Source organism: Etheostoma cragini, chromosome 17, assembly GCF_013103735.1.
Source record: "Etheostoma cragini isolate CJK2018 chromosome 17, CSU_Ecrag_1.0, whole genome shotgun sequence".
In the NCBI taxonomy this organism is placed as follows: Eukaryota; Metazoa; Chordata; class Actinopteri; order Perciformes; family Percidae; genus Etheostoma; species Etheostoma cragini.
In genome coordinates this window covers 5,431,336-5,458,212 of record NC_048423.1, presented here as the reverse complement: position 1 = coordinate 5,458,212, position 26,877 = coordinate 5,431,336, and the positions used below count along the sequence as shown (strand labels likewise).

At 37.2% G+C, this 26,877-nt stretch overlaps 2 protein-coding genes across 5 annotated transcripts; both read left to right on the top strand.

Annotated features, from left to right (window-relative positions):
• Positions 1-3,405: 3,405 nt before the first annotated feature.
• Positions 3,406-8,320, top strand: myoz1a (myozenin 1a). Its single transcript, XM_034897713.1, has 7 exons — positions 3,406-3,543; positions 3,677-3,712; positions 5,539-5,625; positions 5,896-6,083; positions 6,590-6,851; positions 7,243-7,405; positions 7,492-8,320. The coding sequence occupies exons 3-7, from the start codon at positions 5,541-5,543 to the stop codon at positions 7,721-7,723; spliced, it is 930 nt and encodes a 309-aa protein (XP_034753604.1). The 5' UTR covers positions 3,406-3,543; positions 3,677-3,712; positions 5,539-5,540; the 3' UTR covers positions 7,724-8,320.
• A 1,007-nt stretch (positions 8,321-9,327) lies between these two features.
• On the top strand, positions 9,328-24,889 carry hhat (hedgehog acyltransferase). 4 transcript variants are annotated; one of them, XM_034897709.1, is made up of 12 exons: positions 9,328-9,572; positions 10,849-10,995; positions 11,091-11,155; positions 11,429-11,542; positions 11,637-11,831; positions 13,030-13,242; positions 13,595-13,772; positions 14,492-14,642; positions 17,011-17,046; positions 20,281-20,482; positions 20,987-21,131; positions 23,964-24,889. In XM_034897709.1, the coding sequence occupies exons 2-12, from the start codon at positions 10,875-10,877 to the stop codon at positions 24,047-24,049; spliced, it is 1,506 nt and encodes a 501-aa protein (XP_034753600.1). In that variant the 5' UTR covers positions 9,328-9,572; positions 10,849-10,874; the 3' UTR covers positions 24,050-24,889. The 4 variants fall into 4 exon arrangements, with proteins under 4 accessions (XP_034753600.1, XP_034753603.1, XP_034753602.1 ...); XM_034897712.1 differs by lacking the exons at positions 20,987-21,131; positions 23,964-24,889 and adding an exon at positions 20,621-20,731; XM_034897710.1 differs by having other exon boundaries at positions 9,378-10,995.
• Positions 24,890-26,877: the final 1,988 nt, after the last annotated feature.

The following is a 26,877-nucleotide window of genomic DNA, read 5'->3' as shown; positions in this document are numbered from 1 at the left end:
GGTAGGTCAGATTACTGAATGGGGTCATAGCCCACCAGTTGTGGGATAATGGGATGTATGGTTGAATTGTAGATAGTTATGAAATTTCACAGCCTGTAGAAGTTAACAGGGTTGGAACAGAAAGTTGGTTACCTGACATTTGTTGATAAAGCTAAAGAAGCTGATGGAAAGAAGCAGAGGTTTAGCTGGTGTCTTTCCATTAACAATGGTTGCTATAAAAAAAAGAAGGAATACACATTTGATAGCTATATAACTTGAGAGACTAGGCGTGATAAAGGAAACCAGTAAGAATCAAGTTAATTCATATTGTTTTCAGTTGTGGAATCTTTTGGAAGATACTTTTATTTTTTACCATTTAAAAAGAAATTACAATTTGTCTTAAAGCTTTTTCTTGTTTTCACATTATGGCTACAAATTATCTAGAGTGTGGATATAGTTATGTGTAAAATATTATAAATTCATGTTTCTGAATGTAGTTTGATTAAGTAAAGTGTGGAAATGTTTGTTATTGTTGATAAGTAGAAGTTTATACTGACTAGGAGACAACATTTTTAGAGGAATAAAATTAGATATGAAAGCTCTTCAGTTGTCTGACATGTTTGATTTTATACTGCCCCCCATTGCTGATGGTGCGATACTTTTCTCTTTTTTAAATTAAAGTATGCATGCATTAAATAATAAAATGTTTTAGCAGTACACTAACTTAAAGTGTATTTTAATAAATCTTTAACTATCATCTCAAAGGGTAAAAATACTTAACAAGAGAAAACAAACACACACACACCCACGCACGCACGCACGCGCGCGCGCACACACACACACACACACACACACACACACACACACACACACACACACACACACCATTTGTTTATTTTTTACCACAGCAGGGCCTAAATTCATTTAAGGCCATCTGAACATGCATTAATCAGTTTTAGCTGTGAAATACTTAAGATTAATTGCAATGTTACTGATAAGTTCTAAGACAGATCCTGAAGTTATAAATTTTGAAGGTTGAATTGCAAGATTGCAATAGCAAAGCAGAGTTTCCTTCAGCAGATATACAGCTCCATAAAGTGTCTAAAGTACCAAGAACACATATTGTTCTAGACAAGCCTGGTGAGGCTAGTTTTCAAGCTTGGTTTGAGTACTTTATACAAAATAAGATAATTAATTAAACAGGATAATTGAGCAGTAGTTTACCTCTTACAGATTAGATATACACTTAGTTTTGATAATTACAAAAAAAAAATCTAAATTATTTACCTTGCAAGAGTCCCTTTTTAAATGATTCAATGCTGCTGTCAATATCATCCTGGATCTTACACTTATACATTTTTAGAGCACAGATGTAGAAATAAATCAGACTATAATAGATAAAAATGATAGTAAGATTAAAAGATTAGAATTGCAACATGTTGAGCTAACGTCTAGGGGTGAAAAAACACAGGTAACGTGCATGCATGCAAGCAAATTATAGGCTTTACCCCTAGAGGGCATTCAAAGACATCCTACAGCGACGGAAGAGAAAGAGAGAGAGAGAGAGAGAGAAAGAGAGAGAGAGAGAGAGAAAGAGAGAGAGAGAGAGAGAGAGAGAGAGAGAGAGAGAGAGAGAGAGAGAGAGAGAGAGAGACAAAGTCAAGACAGAGCTGCACTTCCTGACAGAAATCACAGAACTGCAGCCAGTCCAAACTAAATATTTCCACAAATTCAAATACAAACACCCTACATCCGACCAGATAAGCAACATAAATAAAATGCCAGTCATGTTGGGAGAACACAGAGCTGCAGTCTAGCAGCAGAGTATGTCTTTACCTGCAGACTCTGCTGTTAACTGACAAATCACAGCATATATATATCAATGTTAAAACAGCAAATGTTTTTGTTTTCACTTTTCAGAAATTTCTTTACATAGCGTCAAAAAAAAAACATCAAACTCCACACTTATAAATCTAGCAAAACTGTGTGAACATTGTCTACATAAACTGAGCCATTGTTGCAATTTCTGGTTTATCAATAGCTTTGTTTTATAGTGCATGCATAATCATTAAAGTCATGTGAATCAGAGTAAATTTTCCTCAAATCTCGACTTAATGTGTGAAAAGTCCTTTCTCTATTCTTTCACATTTGTGTTTAAACATTTGTTAACAAGTGTTGCCTTAGAGTCATCTCTGACTGAACATGCAGTCAGAAGGGGATTTTGCTGCCAAATTCCACACTGAAAGGGTGCCTGTATATAGGGCTGTTAATTTCCACACGTAAGACTATTTATAGAGGAAATTACATTTTGCCAGGCCACTACTGTAATTAAGAATGTGTTCTTAATGCAACTGCTTAAAAAAGATAAGATGTACAGTATTCTCCATGGCACTTATATATGACATAATAAGTAAAATAGAAGTAAAGCAATTTAGGACTGGTCATTATTCAGATGATCTAATTCCTCACTTATTTTGACATTGCATCAAACGGAGACCATTAATGTCTCCGTTCTTTCTCTTTATTCTGATTTTGTTTACAGAACCTTAGTTGCAAATTAATTATTTGCCCCATGAGTAAAAAAGAGAAGCACACATTTAACTATAATACATTATATAATAAATTTAGAAATTAAAATCAGCCTGAGGGGGGTGGGAACTCCAGCTCCAGAGTCAACAACGACTTGGACAACAATGGGTTGCCTGTTTTTTCGTTTATGTAGGTGTTCAGAAGCAAGAAGGAAAATATTTAACTTGAAAAGTTAACTTTGTGAACTGTGAGTGTGGAGATATCATACAGTAGGTAATATAAAAAAACCTCAAAACCCTTAGATTTTGGATTAGGAGTTTAAGGATAGATCTAAAATTATTGAGGGGTCCAGATTTGTTATTATCAGACAGAGCATGCTTAAAATAAGGCTAAACTGAAACAAATGTAAGTAAGTATGTAAATGTAAGAAACATTTGTGCTGAGGAATTATGAACACTTTTCAGTATTTCTAAAATCCTAGAACATGTGTTTTGGTCCAATTTACTCCACAAAAAAACACAACCACAAAGGATACTGCAGGACAGGAATGCATCTGCTTTAATGTTTTTGGCCTTCTGATGTTCTCCATACATTTGCATGTGTTTGCACCAGTTGTTTTAGCGATGCAAACATTGTTAGACTATCTGACAGCTCTGTTTTCACATGTCCATTATGTCCAGTAACATGATGCTTTAGATAAACTGAAAATGTGACAATCTAATGTCAGGTCAGTGTAAATTAGGGAGTGAAGGAGCTAACCCTGCACTTGTGTCTACTCCAAACACACCCCAGAGTCCTTTGAGGTTATCTTATAGCCGAGTTCTGTTCTCCTCGTTCTTTGCTACTAATTATAGTCATCTGAACCATCTGTGAGAATGATTCTGTTCCCTTAATGTCCCTATCAGCACTTTCAGCTGCCCCCCCCAGCCCTATTCATACTCCTACCCTACCTTAACCTCCTCCTCCGGTCTTGACACCAACACTGCTGCTACCCACACCCCTAGCCCTCTGGAAGATCTGCCATCTGAGTGTAGGGTGGGTCTTGCACTTCCAGGGAACCTGGGACCAGCCATACGTAGGGTCAGAGGCACGGAGGGATTTGTAAAATTGTGATTCAGATCACCACCATTAAGCCCTGGGTCTCTTTTTCTCTGTTTGATATTTATAGGTCTGTCTCTCCTCCCAGGATTGCAACAAAAACCTGGTGAGTGGATATGCATCCCACTGGTGTGTTACATTCTACTAAAATAGCTTGGATTTAAATTTAAACTATAAATATATGACGAGGGAATAAAAATGTGCAACATGTTCCCAATCATAACTTTTGTGGCGTGTGCAGCTGATCTAAGGAAAAAATGGAAAAGGAGCTCATAAACTCAGTAAACAAAATCCTAACTTCGGTTGGATGCTTTTGATTCTACCAACGATTAAAGTAAAATGGCTCCGGGAGTGACTTGGCTGCTTTTAGATGATCTCCATAAGTTTTAAAATGAACAAAGGAATGACTAAATGTGCTGACTATCCCTCTTTGAGGGTGTTGCAGATATTTTATATGGTGTTACAAGACCCTGACATGGGGGAGGTAAATCTGCGCAACAGGTCTCTAAGTTTGTAATTATTTAAGGCAACTAAAACAGTGTCAAAACACTCCTCAATAACATCCACAACTACTCCAGATCTCACTTGTGTTTCTATAGTGGTTCAAACATACACTTAGAATTGATTTCTGGAGGTGTGTATTGTGTCCTTAAGGGTTGTGTCAAGCCCATTTGATAGTCGAATGACGCCATTACACGTCGCTAAAATGTCTTGGTTGGAAATGACTTTTAAAAATAGCTGCAGTGGGTTGAGTTACAGACAGTGGATGTGATGTGATGTTTTGCCACTTGACTGGGTCTTAAGGAAACTGTTGAGAGCTGAAGGCGCTTATATGCATTTAGCAAGATAAAGAAACAATGTAAAATACAACACATAAGACAATGTAGGAACCAGATACATCTCACAAACTAGGAAGCCATTATAGATTGTAAGAAAGGTGGTTGTTAATGTTAATATGCTTCAATGGTGAGGGATATCTCGACCGATGAGACGAAGGAAAGTATAACTCCCACTTCCCCCCCGCCTACGTGTTCCTCTGCACGCTGCAAATTGGGGAATATGATCAGGTACTATTTTATGATCCTTTAGCCTTCAATTTTACTGCAAAATAGCAGCAGAATGCATTGTTGACCAATACCTTCCTGAACCACAGCATTATTCTGTTTATGTTGACTTAGTCTGTGTGCAGATCTTGTGTCCCCAAACAAAACTCAAGTACACATTAAGCTATATGTTTCCTTTGGGGCAGGCATCTGTTACGGTGGGGAATGTGGGGAATCTGACATCCCCCTTGAACTTGAAAAATGAGGAGGGCCCATGTTCTATGTCTGTCAGATACGTTCAGGTCCCGGGGATTCACTTTCAGGGATTGTTGATGGCTATACAACACCTACAGAACATGCTTTACTGTAGGTGTTTACGTTAAAAAATGATCTTGATGAGTTGGAGATAATTGCAAAGCAGTCAGGTTTCTATCAAGTGGGTGAAATCCTAAAATTGTAGGGAAAACCCTCCATTTAATGCATTTTAACCTTGGTCTGAACCTGCAGCTATGTACATTTTAAGTAAAATCACTGTCACAAAGTTTTTTTGGAATAGGAACAAGGTTACATGAAATATAACTATTAATAAAACGATATAATTCATGACATCAAGCAAAACATCCTCAAATTGCTGCATTGGAAACATTGTTTGCTTTAGTTTCATTATGTAATAAACATCCTGAAATAGAAACAATGTAATTTATATTAAATTTGTAATTCACCAAATGTTTTTAAAAGATGGTTTCCTTGATTAATTTTGTCAGTTGTGAGAAAGAGGTTCACTTTTATTACTTCCATTACTACTGAATATGTTAAAAAACATAATATAATAATATAATATACCATAATATTGTTACTGCTAACACTATTCTCTTTCCTGAACCTCCAGTCATGCCTCTGGGAAAACCGGCCCCGTTAAACAAGCGGAAAAAGCTCTCCAAGATCATAACTGACCTATCGCATATCAACCAGGATGGTAAGACTGGCATGAACATGTGCAGTGCAGCTTTTTCATATAAAAACACAATACATAAATAGAAGAGATGTCATAGATACAGTAGGTGGGGAACTTATCTAACAAAACATGTGGGGTTTTAGCTTCAGTATGAAAATAACACAAAACAACAAAATGTAATTAACATACCTATTATATATATTACTCTGGGTTGACTTTGTTTATTTGAAAGAATTCATGTATTTTGCACAATCAGCATATCGTACATATGTTCGAGTGTCCCTTACCTAGAGTATGACTCGGAGCCAGAGGCATCTGAATTTGACCTGGGAACAAAGATCAGGACTCCCAAAGACATCATGCTGGAGGAGCTTTCCCTGCAGAACAACAAAGGCTCCAAGATGTTTAGGATGAGGCAGAAGAGAGTGGATAGGTTCATCTACGAGAACAACCCCGACGTCTTCAGCAGTGAGTCTATGGTAAGAGCGTAGGAAACAACATAGAAAACAAAAATCACTTTTTGGGAATTTCGAAGGAAAATTGATGATTGTTTTCAAATGTAATGATACACTGGTGAAAACCAACCAGAAATTCAACATATGAACTTGTAGCAATTTTTGAATAAACATATGTATTCTTGTCACTGTATACTCCTTAATCTATTCTAAAACACTAATTTCCATTCATATTATAATGAACACATTTGAAAGAAACACGATACTAGTAACTAAGAACAGACTTATACATTTTGAGTCACCTGGAGCCATGATGTTTCAACCCTTTGCCATAGATCTTTACTGGTCAATTGAACCAGCTAGATTCAAGCGTTTTTAATTGTTTGGAAGAAGATGAAGTCCTCCAATACACACTTACGACTCAGTGTTCTCCGTAATGCTTGTCAGGTGTAACTTGAACAGGAAGCTAAACATGGTCAATCTTATGCTGTGTGGCATATGGTTGATTACATTGATCATATTTCTTCCAGGACAACCTCCAGAAGTTTGTTCCCTCTCTGGGGGCTCAGATGGGAGGTGATATCATAAATGTTGGTGGGCATTTTGTTAGCAAACAGCTGCATTTTGGAGGGATCCTTCCCGGAGGGGCCCCTGTGCCTCCTCCGAAACCTGGAAGCAAAGGTGCAGGAGCAGGAGGAGCAGGAGGAGCAGAAGGTGCAGAAGGACTGGGTGGGGGTGACCATGGGAAAGATGAAAAAGGAGAAAGAGCTAGTGGGTGGTCTCCACTAAAAGGTTAGTATCATTTTTTTTGGCAATTTTTAAGATGATTTAGTTTAATTGTCCAGCACCTCTAAAGCTAACTACACTCAGTCTCTACATACAGATTTAGAAAGATAGTGACAGAGCCTGGCTTGCTGTTTCCCTATGTCTCCAGTCTTTGTTCTAAGCTAAGCTAACCAGCTGCTGGCTCTAGCTACATAATTAGCATGCACACATGCAAGTGGTATGGATCATCTCATCTGTCTCTCGATACAAAGCAAAAAAAGGATATTTCCCAAATTTGTCAGATACATAAATGATCAGACTGTCAAATATATTTTATAACTTTAAAAAATATTTTACAACTTTAAACTTTAAACTTCGAGAGTGCCTTATGCTCTAGAATTGGATGTTTTCTTCACAGGAGGTGGGGGGGATTATGCATCTAAGCTGCTTCATTTGAAGACATACGTGTCGCCATGGGAGAAGGCCATGAAGGGTGATGAAACTCTGCTAGCCACTATGAGAGCTGGAATGCCTGGTCCCACTGAAAAAAAGGATTTGCGCAAGTACAAATGCTTCAACAGGTACTTCTCTTAAGGCCATTGTAGGACGTTGTAGGTGCTTTGTGACGGACAGAGGCTTTGATAATCCATTCACCTTTCTCTGCCAGGTCTGCCATGCCCTTCGGCGGCTTCGAGAAGGCCAACCAGTTCATGAAATTCCAGTTGCCCGAAACTACAGACAAAGAGGAGCCTGAACCCACAGTTGTGTACCAACACGACATCGCCTGCCGGCCCTCCTTCAACCGCACTCCTATTGGCTGGGTGGGCAGCAGTGAGCCTGGCACTATTAATATGGAGATAGATAGTGTGGCGTTTGACGGAGAGACTGACGAGCTGTGAAATAAATATTCATACTGTTATTACACTTACTGTGCACATGCAAACATGCAAGCATGAATGCATGCATATATGTTATCATGCACACATACACACACACAGTCACAAGCTTACATTTAACTTATATTGATGAATTTGAATCTCAGTGTGGTTAATTGAAAGCGTACATGAAATGCGATCATGTTCTCCTTTTGCTTTGTATCTGGTTGTAAGGCAAAGAAACAAGCTATAGATGTTGTCGGCGGAATGAAACACCAAATGTTTATTTGACAAATTCTTAAGTGGAGTCTAAACACTCAATATGTCAGAAAAGTTTTTATTCTTGGTGAAGAGTTGCAGATTTTGTCAATGAGGAAAGAATGAATGGAAGTGTGATGGATACATTTAAATGCATGTTACTATTGTGCACAATGGTTTGATTTTGTAACCATCTTTGTTATTTCCCATTGCCTTCTTATTTTGTTGAGCTGTGAAAACCCAACACACCTCTCTAGTTCATAGTGCATGCATATAGTTAGTTGCTCATCAATTAACCTACTAACTATAACAACGCAGTTTCTCCACATTAAAACCTAAAATGATTCAAATGTCAAGGGAAATAATTTTGTGTGTGGAAATTCTTGCCAATACACTTTACAATGTTCAAATAGATTCATACACTACAAAATCAATTACAATACAGATCTATTCTGATTAATTGATCAGAATAGATCTGCATTGTAATTGAAATTTCAAAGTTAAAATCAAACAGGGAATATGTAAGCAATCAATGAGAGATCAGTCATTAAATGCATCATATTTTAAAAGTTGATCATATTTTTTGTTTGAAAATTCTTCAAAGTAGCTATAGATTTCAAATGCACCTAGTACTGTAATGAGGTAGAACTATAAGGTAGTAAAATGAAGGTAATTAATTACAGTATTTGACTTTCCAACTCTGGCTAAAACCTACAGCGTATTAGGGAGTCTTTCTGTCATGCTGGGGGGCAGTTATGCTCTAAAAATGGTTTGCCTGTCAAATGAATGAAGAAGTCAATGAATGTTATGCCACGGTGTTATGTTCCTTAACAGTATAGGGATAACACAATAAAATGCCAGGGTGTTATGTTCCTCTACCAGAAGTGGGACAACACAACAAAAGGGAGACATATACAATTAATCCAAGCGGAGTAGTGTCAGGCATGTTAGGTTAAGACGTAGGTGAACAAAACACACAGAGCGTGTAACAATAAGCAGGTTGAGGATTAAACACAGCTATCTGTGATGATCATTGTGTACAAAAAAACTAGGGCATGCTTGTTGGTTGATCTTTATAGTTAGTTGATCAGAGAGAAAAGACATGTTGGAAGAATTGAGACGATTAAGGTTAACGTACTAAAGTGGAAATAAGGCAGGAGATGCTTGGCTAGTTTCAGTGGTGTAATGTAACTAATTACATTTACTCAAGTACCTTATTTAAGAAAACATTTGTGGTACTTGCACTTTACTTGAGTCTTTTCTTTTTATGCCACTCTCTACTCCTACTCCACTTCATTTCAGAGGGAAATGTTATGGTAATTTACTTTAATAAAATATTTGAATACTTCTTATACCACCGGCTAGCTTACCTCACGAGAACAGAGGACGGATGAGGACAGTTTGACATGCTGGACACTGTCTGAGTTAGCTAGCTAACCTAGCTAAAGTTAACTCCAGAAGATGGCAGTAGAGCAACATTAAGGACGTAAGATGCCGTTAAAACCTTAAGAAGAAGAAGATAATCCTGTTCCTTTGGTTCAGGCGCAGAGGCTCTATTAGACTGTACAGTCTACAATTTACAGCATCGCACGTGAAACCGGCCCAATATTATTAGGTAACACTGCAACTTGTTCAATAGGCTAGCTCAAACGTAAGCTAACTGGCATTCGGAACTTGTCAATAGCCTTACAATGTGGGAATAAACGAAAGATTGAATCCGCACCAAAACTTGAACAAACACGGTGACTTGGTTTTACTGGTCTTGTAATAATCTCAAATGCCAAGACGATGCTGAGGAACGGTAGTAGCTGGTTTGGTCACTGAACTAGCTAGCTAACTAGCAAGCGAACAAAAATATCCTTTTAATTTCGTCTCTATCTGCAGTGGTGTTTCCTAGCAGCGGCAGGGTTTGTTATTTGCCAACGGTTTGGCATAACCTCGCGATGTAGCTATCTGCTGCATTCACGTGTTCCCACAGTGGTCCTTTTTCTCGTCTTTAACCTAAGTCGTTGTGTGGAGAAACAAAGTGACTTGGTTTTACTGGTCTACAAAGAGTATGTGTTGTGTTGCATTGCAATGCTCAGATCTCGAAACCATATACGTAGCAATGTTTCTAGTTTATTTCCACTTTAAAGCTTTATAGTATTGATTTTGTCCCAGAGTTATTGCAGCACCGGTAACAACTAAAATATCCAACGTTATGGCTAATGTTTCACCATGGATGTATAAGACCTCTACACTAGTAAAATAACTGCATTGCTTGTACCTGACTTATCAGGTAATGGTAAAAAATAACTTTTCACTCTACGTGTACAGCGACCTCAATATCCCAGTACCATATTAGAAATGACTGAATTTGCAATACGTGAGATAATAAAATGTCATCTTATCAGCAACATTTAGTTTTGTCCAAGTGTTGTAGCAAAAACGGAGTCATTCCAGCTTGAGGGGTCATTCACGTAATTGTCCCCACTAGGGAACTCATTTTTACGATTATTCTGAAACCACGTCATTAATGTAACCAGTCAATACGATGAAAATAATTCCAAATACATAAGTCTTATTTTAAATTTGTTTCGTTACTCAATTGCGTACCTCAATTTGTTGTTTGATGTGGGCAGATATGTTTCCAGACTTTATGATGGATTTAAAGACAAGAACAAAATTGGACAAAAATTTAGTTTCTGTAAATTTAGGATATGTAAACATTTCCTGAGCCTATGGATGTATTAAGATAATCTCTAATTGTTACACCACTGCTTCATTTGATTTACAAAGAATCTCTGCATGTGTTCTTGTCTTAATGTCCCTAGGATCACTGTTTCACATCCAGATGACATTTTATGTTTTTAATCCAAAGTGTTAGGGCCAACTGACTCACTCTGTTTTGGGTGCACTAGGACAGCAACCTTTCCTGATGACATGTAAATCAAAGGCCCAGTTGGCACCCCTGCCATGGACAGAGATCCTTGTGTACTGGGTGGTGTCCTTTGGCTCTCATTTGTACTCATTCTACCAACTGCACAGGTTCTCTAAAGGTAAGGAAGACATAGAATATCTGTACATTGATTTAATGAAGCAGGAAAGGTAAAGCAAAATGAAGCTGTCATTTCCTGTTTTTGTTTTCCCTCAGAGCATGAAGCAGGATTAGAGAGAGAATTCCTGTTGGGAAAAGGCCTTGTTGCAGGTTTTAAAAGGGTAAATTCAGTGTTGAAATACTGTCTAAAAGCCACAATCAAAACTAACTTTCATGTCACGGTTTGTTTTAAACATATAGTCCTAATGTCTAATAATATTTTGTGTCACAGAATGCTTTGAAAGATTTTTTTTTTCTTCGGTTATATTGAAATACTCATATGTTTAATACATACAAATGAGGGCCCTGAACATATTTTGACTGTTCAAAGCCTCTATTTAACAGGCTTCAAGTGTAATGTAAAGGCCCATATTGAGGTTAGTTTTTTTTGTCAGGACCTATCAGACTTTGAGTGGACCTTCTGGACAGAATGGGCTAAGAAGTCTTTGCTGTGGACTCTGATTGGTCATGGCTTGATATCGAGATTGACCAGCATCTTTTACCCCAAGGTACAAGCAGCTGCTACAGTATTATTTAAGTGGAATAATGCAAGGTGGGATTTGTTTTAATCCAACATTGTATTTTGTATGTTTTGTCCAATAGTTTAGGGTGCCAGCCCTCACAACATATGGCCTCTTAGCAGCCAGCAGTGTGTTGGGGATTAAAGGTGTGAGTCTGCTGCTGGTACATCTGGGCCTGTCTTTTTCAGTGGCCCAACTTCGAAAGCCTGCTCTGTCATGGGCCTGCAACCTCCTGCTGCTTTCCACACTTCACATCCAACCACTACAAGAGATCCAGGTGGGTTGTATCACCCAAAAATATTTTTTCCTGATTTTGGAGGACTGTCCTTTATTCCTATTAAGAGTAACAACATATGTTTCAAATTAAAGTGAAAGACAAATTTAAAATGCTTTTTGCTATGTAAATATGAATCTGTTAAATATGTTTTAAATTGTTGTTTGTAAGTCACAAAACTATAAAGATTTAAGGTGACCAAGGGCTAGCATCTCCACTGGATGTGTGTCTGTCTGTACTATCATTGTACAAATTAACCATAACGTTTATGTTAAGAATAACTGTTTGATCAGAATTTGTATTAAATTTGATTATTACTCAATGTCATATTTGCAAAGAACACAAGAGGGCGCAGGATACCAAGGGTTAGGCACAACCATTTAGCAACTCAGCTGCATTACATTGTGTCCATACCACAAGATAAAAGTTGAGTGAATTTATTTGAAGCATGCATATTAAGCATGTTATTTCCTATCAGAGGCCGTAGAAATCACTTCCTACAACCAACATTTGAGTGTGAGGCAATGTAAGACATACTAAGAGACAGTGTTCATATTCTTGAAGTCAAACATTTATTACAGTCGAAATTAAAGAATATCAACAAAGTCGCATTTTACTTAACTGCCTTTTTTTTATTAATACAGCATAATGATGACAACAAGTATTTCAGATCAATTTTAATGACTTTAGGAACACCATTCCATTCCTGTCTACACTGATTGGTGTTTAGGGAAATTGTCTCTTTGTGTTTTACTACGTTTGGGTTTTCTATAAACCTGCTGACACATCAAGAATGTTTACAGCCAGGAAACTATGCTCCAGTCAAAATGGTTGGAATTTTAAATTTAGTAAGTGAAATAGACTTGACAGACCTGTGCATGCTTGTAAAAATATGCCTCTTTCACTCCTGTGCTGTGCTCAAACACAATTGCATACAATTCCTGTGTTCACACACAAAAGCAGTGAAATCCCCAATGCTTTTAAAAGTTAAAAGTTGTGTTAAGCATATTTTTATTAGTTTGTGTTGAAAGATTTTCATAACCATCTGTCAAAATATGATGTGAACTGCTAATATTCTAATTCTAAAGTCTCATATTTATATAAAAAGCATATCTAAATGTAGTGTCAGACTGTCAGTGTTAATATAAGGATTCCTCTGAAATGGTTTGAAAATAATTGGCTTTCCCTCTTTGATACACAGAGAGGCTGGTATAAGACTGAGGAGGAGTACTATCTGCTACTGTTCAGTGTTGCTGTCTGTGGTCTACGCTTCATCAGCTTTAGCCTGGAGCATTGCTGGTGCCCTCCAGACCATGGTGGAGTTGTGCAGCTTGGTTGGTTGTTTTCATACACCTTCTATCATCCTTTTTTCTACAATGGACCCATCATCACATTCAAGGACTACGTTGAGCAGGTAAGAGAGCCAACAAAGGCTACTCCTGAATTAAATTGTGATTTAGTCTAATATTTTGTCCTTTCTTTTCTTGGAGGAGGCTAATTGCTGCTACAGATGATCTCAGGTCACATTTTTACCTAGTAGATATCACATAAGTGGTGACTTGAATGTTTTAGATTTGTAGAGTAATTATCTGACTGTCACTTTTACATCACTTCTGCACCTGTTATGCCTGTTTGTTTTCATACCCATCTTTGGAGTAGGTTTGTACATATTCAGATAGTATGTGTTTGCTCATTTATTGCAATCCTGTTTATTTTTTCTTTTAACCAGCAACTCTTAAAAACAAGCTCACTTTCTACACTTGCAGATGCAGAGGCCTGCTGAGAAGTGTGACAGGGACGAATCTGTTTTTAGGTACTCAGTGCTCAGATCAGGACGGATCATACTATGGTGGTGCATCGCAGAATACATGATCCATGTAATGTACATGCACTCCATCCAGTCTAATGAGACCTACTTAGAATTCCTTCCTCCCTGGGCTTTGGGTAAGTCTTTATACTGTATGTATTTTTGGCTATTTTTGGTTGTGTACAGTATAACATTGACTTGCAGCTTTAATGTTTCTTTTTTCTGACACACTTTGAACATGTTTTCAAGATGCAGAATTTAAAAACATGTTACCCCACAGGATTTAGTTGGTTCTAAAACTCCATCAATTATGCTAATTACTTTCTTACTCATTGTCCTCAATTTATTACGCAGTCATTATGATCTGTGGTGTGATTTTGTTTATATTTTAACAATGTGTCAGAAATTCTGTCTGTTAAGTATTTATTTATTTAAGTTTTGGATTCAGTCATTTACTTACCGTTGTCCTATTTGCCCCCTTGTTGCCATAAGCAGATATAGAAACTGGATCATTATCATTTACTCGGCTCTTTTTTGCAGTTCTGTTTAGCTTTTCTCAGCAGCTCTTTAATGTCAGCAGCAAATAATGTTTGCCATGTGCTAATGTCATATGTTGATTCCTCCTCTGTTTCTCCTCCCTTTTGGGGAGTTTCCCTCTTTTGAACAGAGGGTCCAATAATATTAAGATAAAATGTTGAATGCTGTACAGATTTTAGAGGCCCTTTGAGGTAAATTTGACCTCTATAAATAATAATAATAATACGTTTAATTGACTTTTAACACAGGAATATTGTCTTTAGAAAGTAAAGAACTTTGCTAAATCATCAAAATAACACTTTCTTTTCTCCCTTCACAGGCGGTCTGGCCCTGGCCCTCGTCCAGTTCTTCTATGTGAAGTATCTGGTGCTGTTTGGCTTTTCATCCATGCTGGCTACTTTAGATAAACTAGTCCCCCCAAAGCTTCCTCGTTGTGTCAGCATCATGTACAGTTTCACAGGGATGTGGAGGTAAGATCATACAGTGTAACCAATTACAAATACAGTTAAAAACCCTGAGTGAAAAACAGTATTATATCAGTCTAGCAATATTTGTCAAAACTTCAGGGTCTGGAAAAGTTAAAATACCTGTTGTTCTTTAAGGAAAGGGTAAATCGAAGGTGAAGTACTGAACACCTTAAGTGCTCACTGTGCTTTGGCAATTAGATTCAGATAGGGCACAGTGAATTGTCTCATTTTTCGTCATTACTGGCAATCAGAACAAACTGTCATTACTGGCAAACAGAACAATGGGTCACCTCTACACCAAGAACATTATGTCATTCTTTCAGATTTGAGGTAAAATAATTTGTTCTCTGGGAGCATGCCTACATTTACAGGCTTCATCTTGTTCTTTAAGTTAGTAGTCCAAAAAGTAAATCATAAAACAAAACCCAACATGTTAAAATCACCAAAGAGATTGCCTTTTAGAAGTGTGTGTATCAGTTTTGAAAGGAAATGCATCTTACAAATGCCAGTCTGTCAGTGTATGACAGCATAACAGCATTAAACACAGTGTTATGTTATTTCTCAGGTTAAGTCAGTGATGGTGAAGTGTAGGTTTATCCCAAATATTTAAAGTAAGAGTTAATAGAAGAAAAATCATAATCCTAAACCTATCACTTTAAAATGATTTCATACGGAAAAGTTGAAAAGATAACCCACATAGCTTGTTACAAAAGTACACAAGATTTTTAAGAAAACCCGAATTATCAAATAAATCTGTCTGTATTAAAACCACATACTAATCTAAATAAACCTAAAGCAATCAAAGTCTCTCACTTACAAAATGTATTTTACATGAACAGAAACCACATTTTTGAGTCCTGATGCGAAAATCAAATAACACTTAATTAAATAAACTGTCCAAGGAGACAACAAACAGGGTAAGGGGCAGTGCAAAAATAGATACAATTAGGCTGAGGGTAGAAGGCTATATAAGAGGTTCTGCAAATTAACATGAGGCAGGAGAATTGGAGAAGCATGGATAGTTGCAGGAAAGGAGATTTATACGTAGCTTTTGTAGTTCCAACAAAGACAAAGTCAACAGCTATATCTGAGCAGGTCAGAAAGGTTATTGAACCAGAATAATACATGCTTCAGGGGGAAAAACACACGCAAGCACGGACGCATACACACTTTCTGTCCTACCTACCATACATGGCATGATGATGGTCTCTACATTTATTAAGCTCATTTAACACTTTTGCAACCAAGCAAGGGAATAGATTATGCCTGGTTTATGCTGAAGGGGTCACAATTGCTCAAGTTAAGTGAACACACACATTGCAGTGCTTGTTACATAGTGATAAAGCACTTTAATCAGCAAGACTTAAAATATAAAAATATAAAGGCAACAACATTTCTTGTAAAAAAAATACTTCAGGACATTCAGGAATATACAATGGGGAATATTTTTTGGCACAGTGCAATTTGTTGTACTGTGTGTTTCCCATTTAGGAAAATAAGAAAAACACGTATGGCTGATACAATGCTAAATATGATGTAATTTCACCACATTTTTGGGTTTTGAAACCAAGCGCTGATTCCCCGTTTTCAGCCAGGCAACCACATTTAAATTTAAGTGTTCAGCCCTTTAGATACAACAAACATGCAATTAAATGCAAACGTTATAAAATACAAAAAACAATCTGTGTTCCCTCATGGTTATACTGTAAAATTTGCATGGAGTGTAGAGTTTTTTTCCTCTTTCTAATGTAACTTTAAATTCAGATTATTCATTTCACTGCAATACATCCTGCTGCTATTGATATTTGCACTTGTCATAATCGTCTTATAATATTACATTTTTAATTTTTATATTGCAGATTCTTTATATTGCACATACTTAAATTTAAACTGTTTCTCTTTTTACTCGTCTACTGTTTCTTTTCCTTTTTGCATCCTTGCAAAACATCAATATATGTGAATACGCAGTTGAATGACAATAAAGTCTAAGTCTCTTGTTGCACATAAAATAAGATAGCTGTATGTTTGGTTTTGCAGTAAAAATGCACTGGCTGTAGACCAGATCGACCAATGGACTCCAATCCAGCCTGTGTGTGTGCGCTGAGCTGGCCAATGTTGACAACATTGATGGAATGCATAAAACTGTCCACTGATATCACAAAACAGCTTCAGTTTACAGACAGCACAAAAAACAACCTTCCCAACAACCATTTTTCTAATCTTCCTAATGATAAAGAATGAGCACACATCCATCATGTATACTGCATATGTTTATATGAAGCCCAGTGCTCAGGTGTTTCTTACTCAGTGTTATATTATTATGTAAATTTGTGACTCAATATTCATTTCTTTTTTTTGTGTTCATTCTCAGGCACTTCGACAAGGGCCTGTATCGATGGCTCATCAGGTAAGAGCCACTTTGTGAGCGGTGGACAGACTAATTCAGATGTTAATGATTACTAAACATTGGAAATGTCATCTAAATCGAATAATAGCTCTATAATATCTATCTATCTATCTATCTATCTATCTACATATAGCTATTTACATGTAAGTAAAGTAGCTTTTTATCTGTCTATGGTTGTATTGCCTAATATATTAAAGTGTGTTCTTAATCATACTGTTTCTGTTATGTATTGCACACTTACTGTAAAGAGCTCATTTCCTACGGGGCATTGAAGATGTTGAAAGACCTTAAAAAGGTGCCATTCTCCAGCGGCCTGCCAGCATGTTTTATCATAATGGACAAGGATACTGCATTTGCATGTAGGCTTTCTCATGATTATGAGGATGAATGTTGTCAGTGAATTGTTCCTCTGTTACTGTTTCCTAACCCTGGAGAAATGCCTCCTTGTTTAATATGTGCATATGTAATGGAAGCGTTATGCGTTTGCTCACTTGTACTTTGGACAACGCACATTATCAGTTTTGTTTCCTTCTTAATGATGCACACTTGGCTGAATGCAGCCTAGTGGGAGGTTATGTTCTGCTTGGTAGATGCGGGTTGCTACGATAAGGCAACGCTAGAGTTGCATGGTTGTCAGTAAACATGCTGACATTCTGTGAAAATGTTCCCTTGTCTCGGTTATTGTTTGCTAATTAATTTTTCTGTACACCTGCTTTTCAGATGTTAAAGATGAGTACAGAATAAAATCAGACTGCTAAAGCGGCTCCACATAATTTGCTAAAGACACCAGAATTTAAATTGCAAATGCAAATTTCCATTTTAATCTGTGTCCAATGGACATTGTTTTCTCCTGTTTAATAGCATCACTTGCAATTATCCTACTGCAGATGCAAGTGATGCCCATGACACAAAGCCCTGTCATTCCTTCTTGTGAAAGTGCTTTTAAAGAGGTTTTAATGCAGTTCTGAAAATCTGTTGAAAATGGTCTGAAAAGCGCTAGATGAGTGTGTAGGTGTTAAATGATGAGCAGCTAAGTGGCTCATTTTTCACCATTCCATTATGCTTACCCTGTCTGTATGCCATTGTGTCTCAGGTTCTCTGTTTCACACTGTAATCAGCCAACAAAAGAGCTCTTACTAGTTTGTTTGATTGAGTTATTGCTGCTAAGGAGAAACATTTGATCCCAAACCCTGGAGAAAAATAGAAGTAAATAAATAATTGAGGGCATGGATTAAGGTAAAGTTTAAGAATAAGAGCTCTATAAGTGCAAAGAAACTAACAATAGTCAGTCAGATTTCTACTGTCTCTATATCTTTTATTATATGCATGTTGTCTGCTCCATCTGCTTGCAGTAGTCAGGTGTTACATAAAACCTTGATAACGGGGGTATTAATGTAAGTCTTAAAATGGCCATATTTTGATTATTTTTTTTTCAACCTGGACCCTATCCTTCTATGTTTTTGTGTCTAACTGACTGATGAGAACAACAATCTTTGAAATTAGTCCAGTATTAAGCCAGATCGCTGCAGTTAAAAGCGGTGAAACACTACGTAAGTTAGTAGGGCAATTGTCCAGCTTTTATTTACCTTCACGAATGTGCTGGTTTTGCCGCTAACAGTCTCAGATTTCTAAGAGGTCGACCTTTGGGTTAAAGAGTAAGATCGCGAGTAAAATTGCGTTTGCTAAAGCCACCAGACTCCATGTAAATAAACAGTTATTTTTGGCATCATTTTAGCACAACCATCAAAACTTTAATTTTGGTTGGAATAAACACGGTATCAGACACTTGAGAATATCAATCTGAGACTGTCAGTGGCAAAACGAGCACTTTTGTGACGTTAAATACAAGCTGAACAATTGCTCTATTAATTTACATTGTAGCTTGATTTGCTGCGGCGGATTGCAGTGATCTTGCTTAATAAAGGACCAATGTCAAAGATTGTTGTTCCTATCACTCACTTAGACAAAAAAAACATAATAAAATAGGGTTCAGGTTGAAAAAAAAAAAATAGTTACCCTTTAATGTCTAAAGCTAAACAATCCGTCTACCAAGGGTGGGAATTACCCGAGGCCTCGCAATATGATATCATCTAAATACTATTCAAATTATGTCTCTAAAGGAAAACTATTTCCAAATGTCTGTGTTTGTTCCTCTCACTTCTTTTCTGCAAATGGGGATTGTCAAGCAGACAAACTGACCAACACATAAATCATTTAAATGACAGAAAGGTGCTCTGTATGTTTATGTATTCAGTCAGCTCTTATTTTAACACTCTGGTTCCTCTCCATCTGTTTTTGCACCTACTTTCGTCCTCCAATATGGCCAAGCTGGCCACTCTATTTAAGGCTCAGAAAATGCTGGCTCATCTTTCAGGAACATTGATTATCCACAGGGTGGCTGAGATAATTAGTTCCCAGCTCAGCAACACTAGACAGAACGGGATGTTTGTTTCCAAGTGTGTTGGAGTGATGTTGAGACTCTCGGTACCTCTGGGACAGACGAGGCTCTCACAATATCTGACGCCATTTGTCTTCACAGCATGCACCACACACAGTCTTTACTGATTGGTTGGATATTATTCACATCATGTGGACTATGAATACACAGCTGCTATTTTTATACCAGATGCTGTGTAATCTCATTTGAACCACAGTAGAATTAAATGAATGCGTTATGTGCTAGATATTTGCTGTTTGTTTCAACCAAAATTTTGAAATCCGACCTTACCCAACCAAAACAAGAACAAGCGGAAGTGATGAGTAACAAAGTCTATTTGACAAAGAAAGTGTGTCAAATTATGTGTCAAGGTGTTGGCTTGCTTCACAGAAACAACTTAGGAATCATTAACCCAAATGCAGCATTATTAACAACTTAGTAGTATTGTTATTCCTTCTAGTGCCTCTATTTTTTTTGCACTGGGCATCAGAGCAGTGTTTATTTGATTCAAAATCTTTGTACATCACATGATCATTTGTGTGACAGCTGTTCTTTGTAATTCATGGCTGCATTGTGGTGCCATTTTTAACACCCCGTTGTTTCACATGTGCACTATTCACTGGCTGCAGTACATCTGTGTCCATGTCCTTACAAAAGATCTGTCTGTTTCTATATCACTTATTTATGTACTGTTTTCTTTGTGTCTGGCAGGTTATGCCCCCATTTAGCGAACTGTAACATTTTATTCATTCTAATTGTATTTACAGATTTTTTCATGTTGTGTACTTATGTTCCAGATACATCTATGTGCCGTTGGGAGGTTCACACCATGGTCCTCTATACAAAATATTATCCACTGGCCTTGCATTTGGATTTGTATGCCTCTGGCACGGTGGCCATGACTACTTGCAGTACTGGGCCCTGATGAATTGGGCTGGAGTTCTGGTGGAAAATGGACTGAAGTCTTTCTTAAGCTCATCTTTTATTCACTCCAATGTTGTAAGTTTGAAATTCAAATCCAAGTTTACCTTTGACAGTGCAGAGAAAGGATGTGAAAGAGATAAAAATTGTACTTAGCCATAATTCCTTGGTTATCCAATCAATTGGATTTTCATTTAAGATGCATCTTTGCTGTAGCTAGAAACAAAGGGGTCATGTAATCTGGTTTAATAAGAGATAATGTCTGGAGCTGCTACAGTAAGTACAGACTGGAGACAAACTGGTTGGAACCTGTCACATTTAATTGGCACAGTACAGTTAACTGCCATCATTTATGTGAGTAAAAGTCTGTTTCCAGTACATACTACTTATGCCTCTAGGATGGAGAAGGTCCATGTTCTCAAAATAGTAATAATGTCTGATGACAGACTTGGTAATCTTCCTAGTTTATGTTCACAAAGCTCATTAGTACCAGGTGCTTTGCTGCTCTTTGTTTCTCAGATTTAAGATGAAAACCTTTGGTGGTTCTCCTGCAGTTTACTTATTTATTCCTTGATTTCCCAGAAGCAGAATTTATCTGCGGCAATGGAAAGGCGCTGTGTTGCCCTTCTCTCTGCCTTCTCCACCGCCATGCTCATCCTCTCTAATCTGGTTTTCCTCGGGGGGGTACATGTTGGCAGAATCTTCTGGAAGCGTGTCTTCATTCAAGGTAATTTGCCTTCCACAACACTCACACATGTTATATAGTAGGTCTGTATATTTCGTAGTGTTTTCAGTGGATATTGGGGGGTTTTATGCATTTATATGGGCAAAGTCTCCCCAATAGAAAGACATCCTGGTTGTGCCAGTCCCTGTTTTGCTCTTTGTGTCATAATGTGGCTAATCTGGTACCTAAAGCAAGATGGCAGACCCTCCTGAGTCTACTCATGATAAGCAGTCTGAGCTGCACTTGCTGCTGGGTTGGGCACAGAGTCAGTTCAGAGAGCTTAGCTCAGTGCTGATACTTCCTCATATAATATAATAGTAAACATTTAATTTTTTTAATTTTGCCAATTTTTAAAGCAACATTATCTCATTTGTTGGCCACTTGGGGGCAGTGAAACAAGATGTAAACACAACCATGACATTAGCCTGTAAAGTTAGCATTATGTGCTAGCAAACTGTTCGCATTGTTACACAATTAGCAGACCCAGATTTTAATGTTGCACAGTCTTTGTTTTCTGAAACTGTGTAATTTTTTATCTGATAATCTGATAACAGTGAAAAGAATGTTAATTTTATATAGTTGTTATTTATGCCTTTGCCTGGATCCAATTTTTCTCGCAAAGTCCACAAAAAAACACAAACGGAAAGACACATATAGCCACTTTAAAGTTGTGCCTAAGCAGACTGACAAAAGTCATAGTTTAGTCACCAGTTAAGCTTTGTTGGGGCAGTAACAATTTGTTGGAAGCCCAGCATGCTCAAAGCAAATTGTGTGTAACATTATGCTTCTTCTTAGTAGGCTTGATGTAAATAAGTTAAGAGAAACCAAAAAATAAGAGAAGGGTGTTTTAAAATACCATTTCTGTTGTGAATTATTCAGAGTAAGACCTAGAAACTAAATAGAGAATGTCAGTTTGCCTTTATGCCATGTCGTTTAGACCATTAAAATTGTAAAGAATAAAAATATAACATGGCACTGCCTGATGCTTACTTAAAATGTTTAAATATATAATTGAACAAACCACTTAATAATGTTATTGCTTTCACTGAGTACTTTAAATTAAAATATAAGGCCTAAATCTTTTTGTTGTGTTGTTAATGTGTCTGCACAAGAAACCACTGGGGGGATGAAGTGTGTGATGGGGGGGTTGTGGTTTGCTTCATTAACATGAGATCAATGCTTTTAAATCAGCTGGGATTTTTACTGGTGCAGGCACTTGGGTAAATGCCCTCTTTGACCTCTCTTACACAGTGTCTAAGTCGTATAGGTTGACTGAGGATGTGTGTATATTAAATTCAGATGCCACTCAATAGCCCCTATGTAAGATTACTCTAAAGTCACAGTGCTGAGTTGTTAAAATTGTAACACAACGGTAGACACACTGTGTAGTATTAGTTCGAAAGTATGAGTTATTACATTAAATCATATAGTTAGAACGAAAAGGTTTTATGGTTTACTCCAGTAGACTTTTGAATGGTTCTTTTATGTCTAAGTAAAATTTCAGTAAAAATACAGTGAAATTATTTCAAATTACAATTTCGACCAGATGATGGGGCAAGAGAAACAGAATGGAACATGTCTGTACCCAATTTCATGGCAATCCAGCCAAGATATTTCAGTCGGGACCACTAACTGCCAGACTGACGGACAGACGGACAGACAGACAGAGTCATCCGTATAGAGTGATGAAAAAAAAAAGAGAAGAAAAAGTTTTCACTTTCTACTTCTGATGTTTTAAGTTTCTTTTCTGCAAGTGTTCTTTTCACCTCATTTAAACACAAGGCATTCTGTTAATCAAGTGGCTGAAGAAACGGTGGTGTAATTAGAGCACTGATTGATTAGACCCGTAGTAACATGCAACTGGAGGAAGTAGGCAATTAATTTGTTTTTTTCCTCTCTCTTTGTCAGGACTCAGTAATTTGTAGTAGCAACAAATGAATTCATAATGTTCCGAAATGGCAAGTAGATGGGACATTTCTCAATTGTGGCCAGAAGTTATTCTCATTTGACTAGTGGTGTATGCTTCCTTTAAGTTCTGCTTTTTACACTGTTAGTTTGAGGTCAGTATCAACAAAGGTTGAGTTACTGGTTGGAGAATATACAGTATTTCACACTGAGGGCGTTAAGGAAATTGACATACCTGCAAAGACAAAATGCTGTGACATTTTGGAACATTAAGGCTTGCTCAGGGTGCATGCAGGGCACCAGCTGAAAGGCTTTTTGTGATTAATTTGGATGTCAGATATACATAATATTCCAAGTTGTGCAAGGCACTTTTCTATTGTGATTAAACCAACATTATTAATTAGCTGATTGCATCCTAAAATGTAATGCTGTTTAAAAATAACACAAAACCTCTCTTCAGAAAATAGACATTTTGTCTGCAAAAATATGTCTTTTCTAGCCTTATCCCATGTAATTTTTCTCTTCCACAGACAGGAAACGGACAGTACAGCTGTGACTAAAGCAGCCCGTGTGTGTGAATTACATTTTGACATGAATGGAAAAGAATAGACCATTGAAACGCATTGTGGGTGCAGGTGCAGGTTACTGAGATAATTTGGAGGCAAGCCAGTTACGGAGGAGATGTAGACAGCTGTCCTTACCTGCCTGCTCGACCCTCTAAGGAGCTGCTATAAATAGAAAAAGAGTAACTGTAACACAGTAAAGTATAGAGATTTATAAACTACTGTATCTACTACCCTCTGTATCTCAGGCTCTTGTAAACGAATGCAACTCTTTATAGGATTTACCTCAAAAAGCATAAGTGCATAGCAGTATGACAATCTACAGATTCTGTAAAACAGATGAGTACAGGTTTTCTTTTCATTTCAGGCTGGTCCACCATAGCCCCGCCTATGCTGGCTTTCCTCTACTGCTTTGCTCAGATCGGACTTGAGTGGACTTATCACACACCATGAGTCACCTTGACTTTGTATTGGAACAAGAATCCCTGCTACCAGACAACCAGCACAACCTGCTAAGTCCAATGCCTTGTCTTTACCAGCCAGAGTCTCTGTGGCAAACCTGGCTCACAGCCACAGAATCCGTCCAAACCTGGCTGAAGTGCAGCTGAGCAGCCACTTTTCACAACCTGCAAGACTGGACAAAAAATGTCTGTAAGCTGAGACTTAAAGGATCAGTGCTGATTCTCTCTAAGGAGAGAGTTTCCTACTTTGTGGAAAATGTAGGTGCATACAAACTGTAATTGAATGATATTCAGGGCAGTGTGTAATAGGTTTCTCTACAGAGTTTCTACTCAATAAGCTCCACGGAATCACTGTTATTCCAAGAAAACGTGAAAGAAAATATGAACACTGAATCTGTCTTATTTTTATGACTGATATGTTATTGCTCAGTGGTGCTGTAAGCTGAAGGAATGCTAATTTTATATTTACGTCCTCCTCTAGCTCACCATAAACGCATTTGTATTTTCAAAAGTAGACCAAAGAAGACTGACTAAAGCAGCAGGAACCTGATCAATGTCATTATTTCCACTACATATGCAATTTCGTAGAATAACATTTATATTAGTAGATTTAGTGCTTAAAGGTTTCAGCAGAACTACACACTAACTTTTCATTCAGCAAAGTAACAATAATAGGTGACATTTGTCCATCGGAATGCTGGGGAAAGCTATTGTTTTAGCAAGACAAATAAGCTTTGTTTTGTGCTAATGTGTTATATAATGCCTTGTGTTTCCAAAATGTCCTGTACAATACCTCTGTCTACTTTTGGATTAAAACCTTGTATTTCACGTTTTATGATTATAAATATTAATCCAAGTTATAACGGATAACCTTACTGTACCTGATGCAAGGCATCATTCACAGTTTGCTGTTCAAGCAGTGTGTATGTTCTGCTACATACAAGTCAGGAGTGTTTGGGTTATGTTGAAGGGGTTAACCTGCAACCCCACTGACTGAGAAGCACCTCAAACATAGACTTATAAAACTCTTTCAGAACCTTTTTAAATTATTTTTTTAAAGGATAACAATGGTGTAATTCAACATTTTTCTTCAAATCCTGTGAAAGACCAAAAACAACATGTCTTACTGAATAATTTCCGACTTCCCTAACCTGTCTGTGGCATTCTGCCCTTCGTGTCAGTTTTTTGCAAACTAAAAGAATAGTCAATAATGTATTTTCAACTGCAGATTGATACATGTATTATGTGGTGCACTTATTTAGGACAGTTGTATGTGAGAACAACATGTCAGCCAGTGTAACAGTGTGACGCCTTGATAAAAAAAGATTTTAGACAATCATGGCACTCTTTGACACAGAGGAATAAGCTGTATCAGACAATAATGTGTCAGATCAATTTAATTGTCTTAGTTGTGTTTGGTCTTTTTGTCGGTTTTATTGACAAAAAGTAATATGAGAATATAACCAGACTTTTCCTTTAAGAGATGTTGAAGATGTTTGTCAAACTATTGGAAAGCATAATGAATTCAATCACGCTCAATAAAAGGCAAGGCTTTCCCATGGCAACCGTCTTTAGTAAAGGGTTACAGCTGCAGCGGGTAGCCAATTACCAATTAGTCAATAGACAGGAAATTTGGCACTAACAATTTTGAAAATTGATTCATTGTTTCACGTTGAATTTTTTTAAGCAAAAATGCTGAATCTCTTCTGGTTCAAGCTTCTCACGATACTCTGCTTTTCTCTACTTTGTGTCATTGTAAACTGAATATCTTTGGACTGTATGTTGGACCAAAACAAGACATCTAATAATCTCACCTTGGACTTACTGTATTCTGACATTTTATATCCCAAACAATCAATGAATCGAGAACATAATAGGCTGATAAATGGATAATGACAATCATTGTTATTTGCAGCTTTATTTAGTGTCATCCGGTTGAGGCTGCCCCACATGAATGAGTCGACCTGATGTAATGGGAGAAAAAGCTTTATCTTTTGACTAAAGTTTGACTAATGAGCTGCAGTTTAGTCACAGACCATAAGTATATTACAAACAGCTCTTGGTGATTTTATTTGATTTATTGGGATCTCCATTAGCTGGGGCTATAGGCACAGCTATTCTTCCTGGAGTCCACCCAAAGCTTTACATTACCAGGCATCATTATAACATTACCAACAACCACCAAAAACAACTGGTGGTCACTACATCACTGAAAGAAAAACATCTAAAATGATAAGACATAACCTTCAACACAGGACATTACAACACAGGACCTACTTTAAATTATTCACAGAATGTAGAGAGATATTGATAACATGACCAAGCAAATGCGCACATAACACCCTCAATGATACTACCAGCATTCATTAAGCCAATACAGAGTATTTTAGCCAGTACAGAATATTGCTCAGCTAGGAGAGAGGAGTATTACTTTGAGTTGAGATTTACTTTGTTCTTGAATGGCTTGACAAGGCATTACATTCCAAATAATTGGTTTATATACTAAAGTGTTTTTCCCTTTGTTTGTTCTTACCTTAGATAATGTGAATCTACCATCCTTAGCATGCCTAGTGCTATAGCCATGGTTATCAGAACTAATATCAAGATGCTGATACAACTACCTGGCTGTTTAGTTACTAAAATATTCCTAGTAAAGTTGAGTAATGTGACAGTTAATCTATTCCTTACACTTAACCAGGATAGGCAGCCATGCATTGCATCAACACTTAATCTGAGTGAGCACTTTAGTAAACAGCATGCAGCCTTATTCTGAGCAATTTGCAATTTCTTTATAGTTGATATGGCAGCACCTGACCAAAC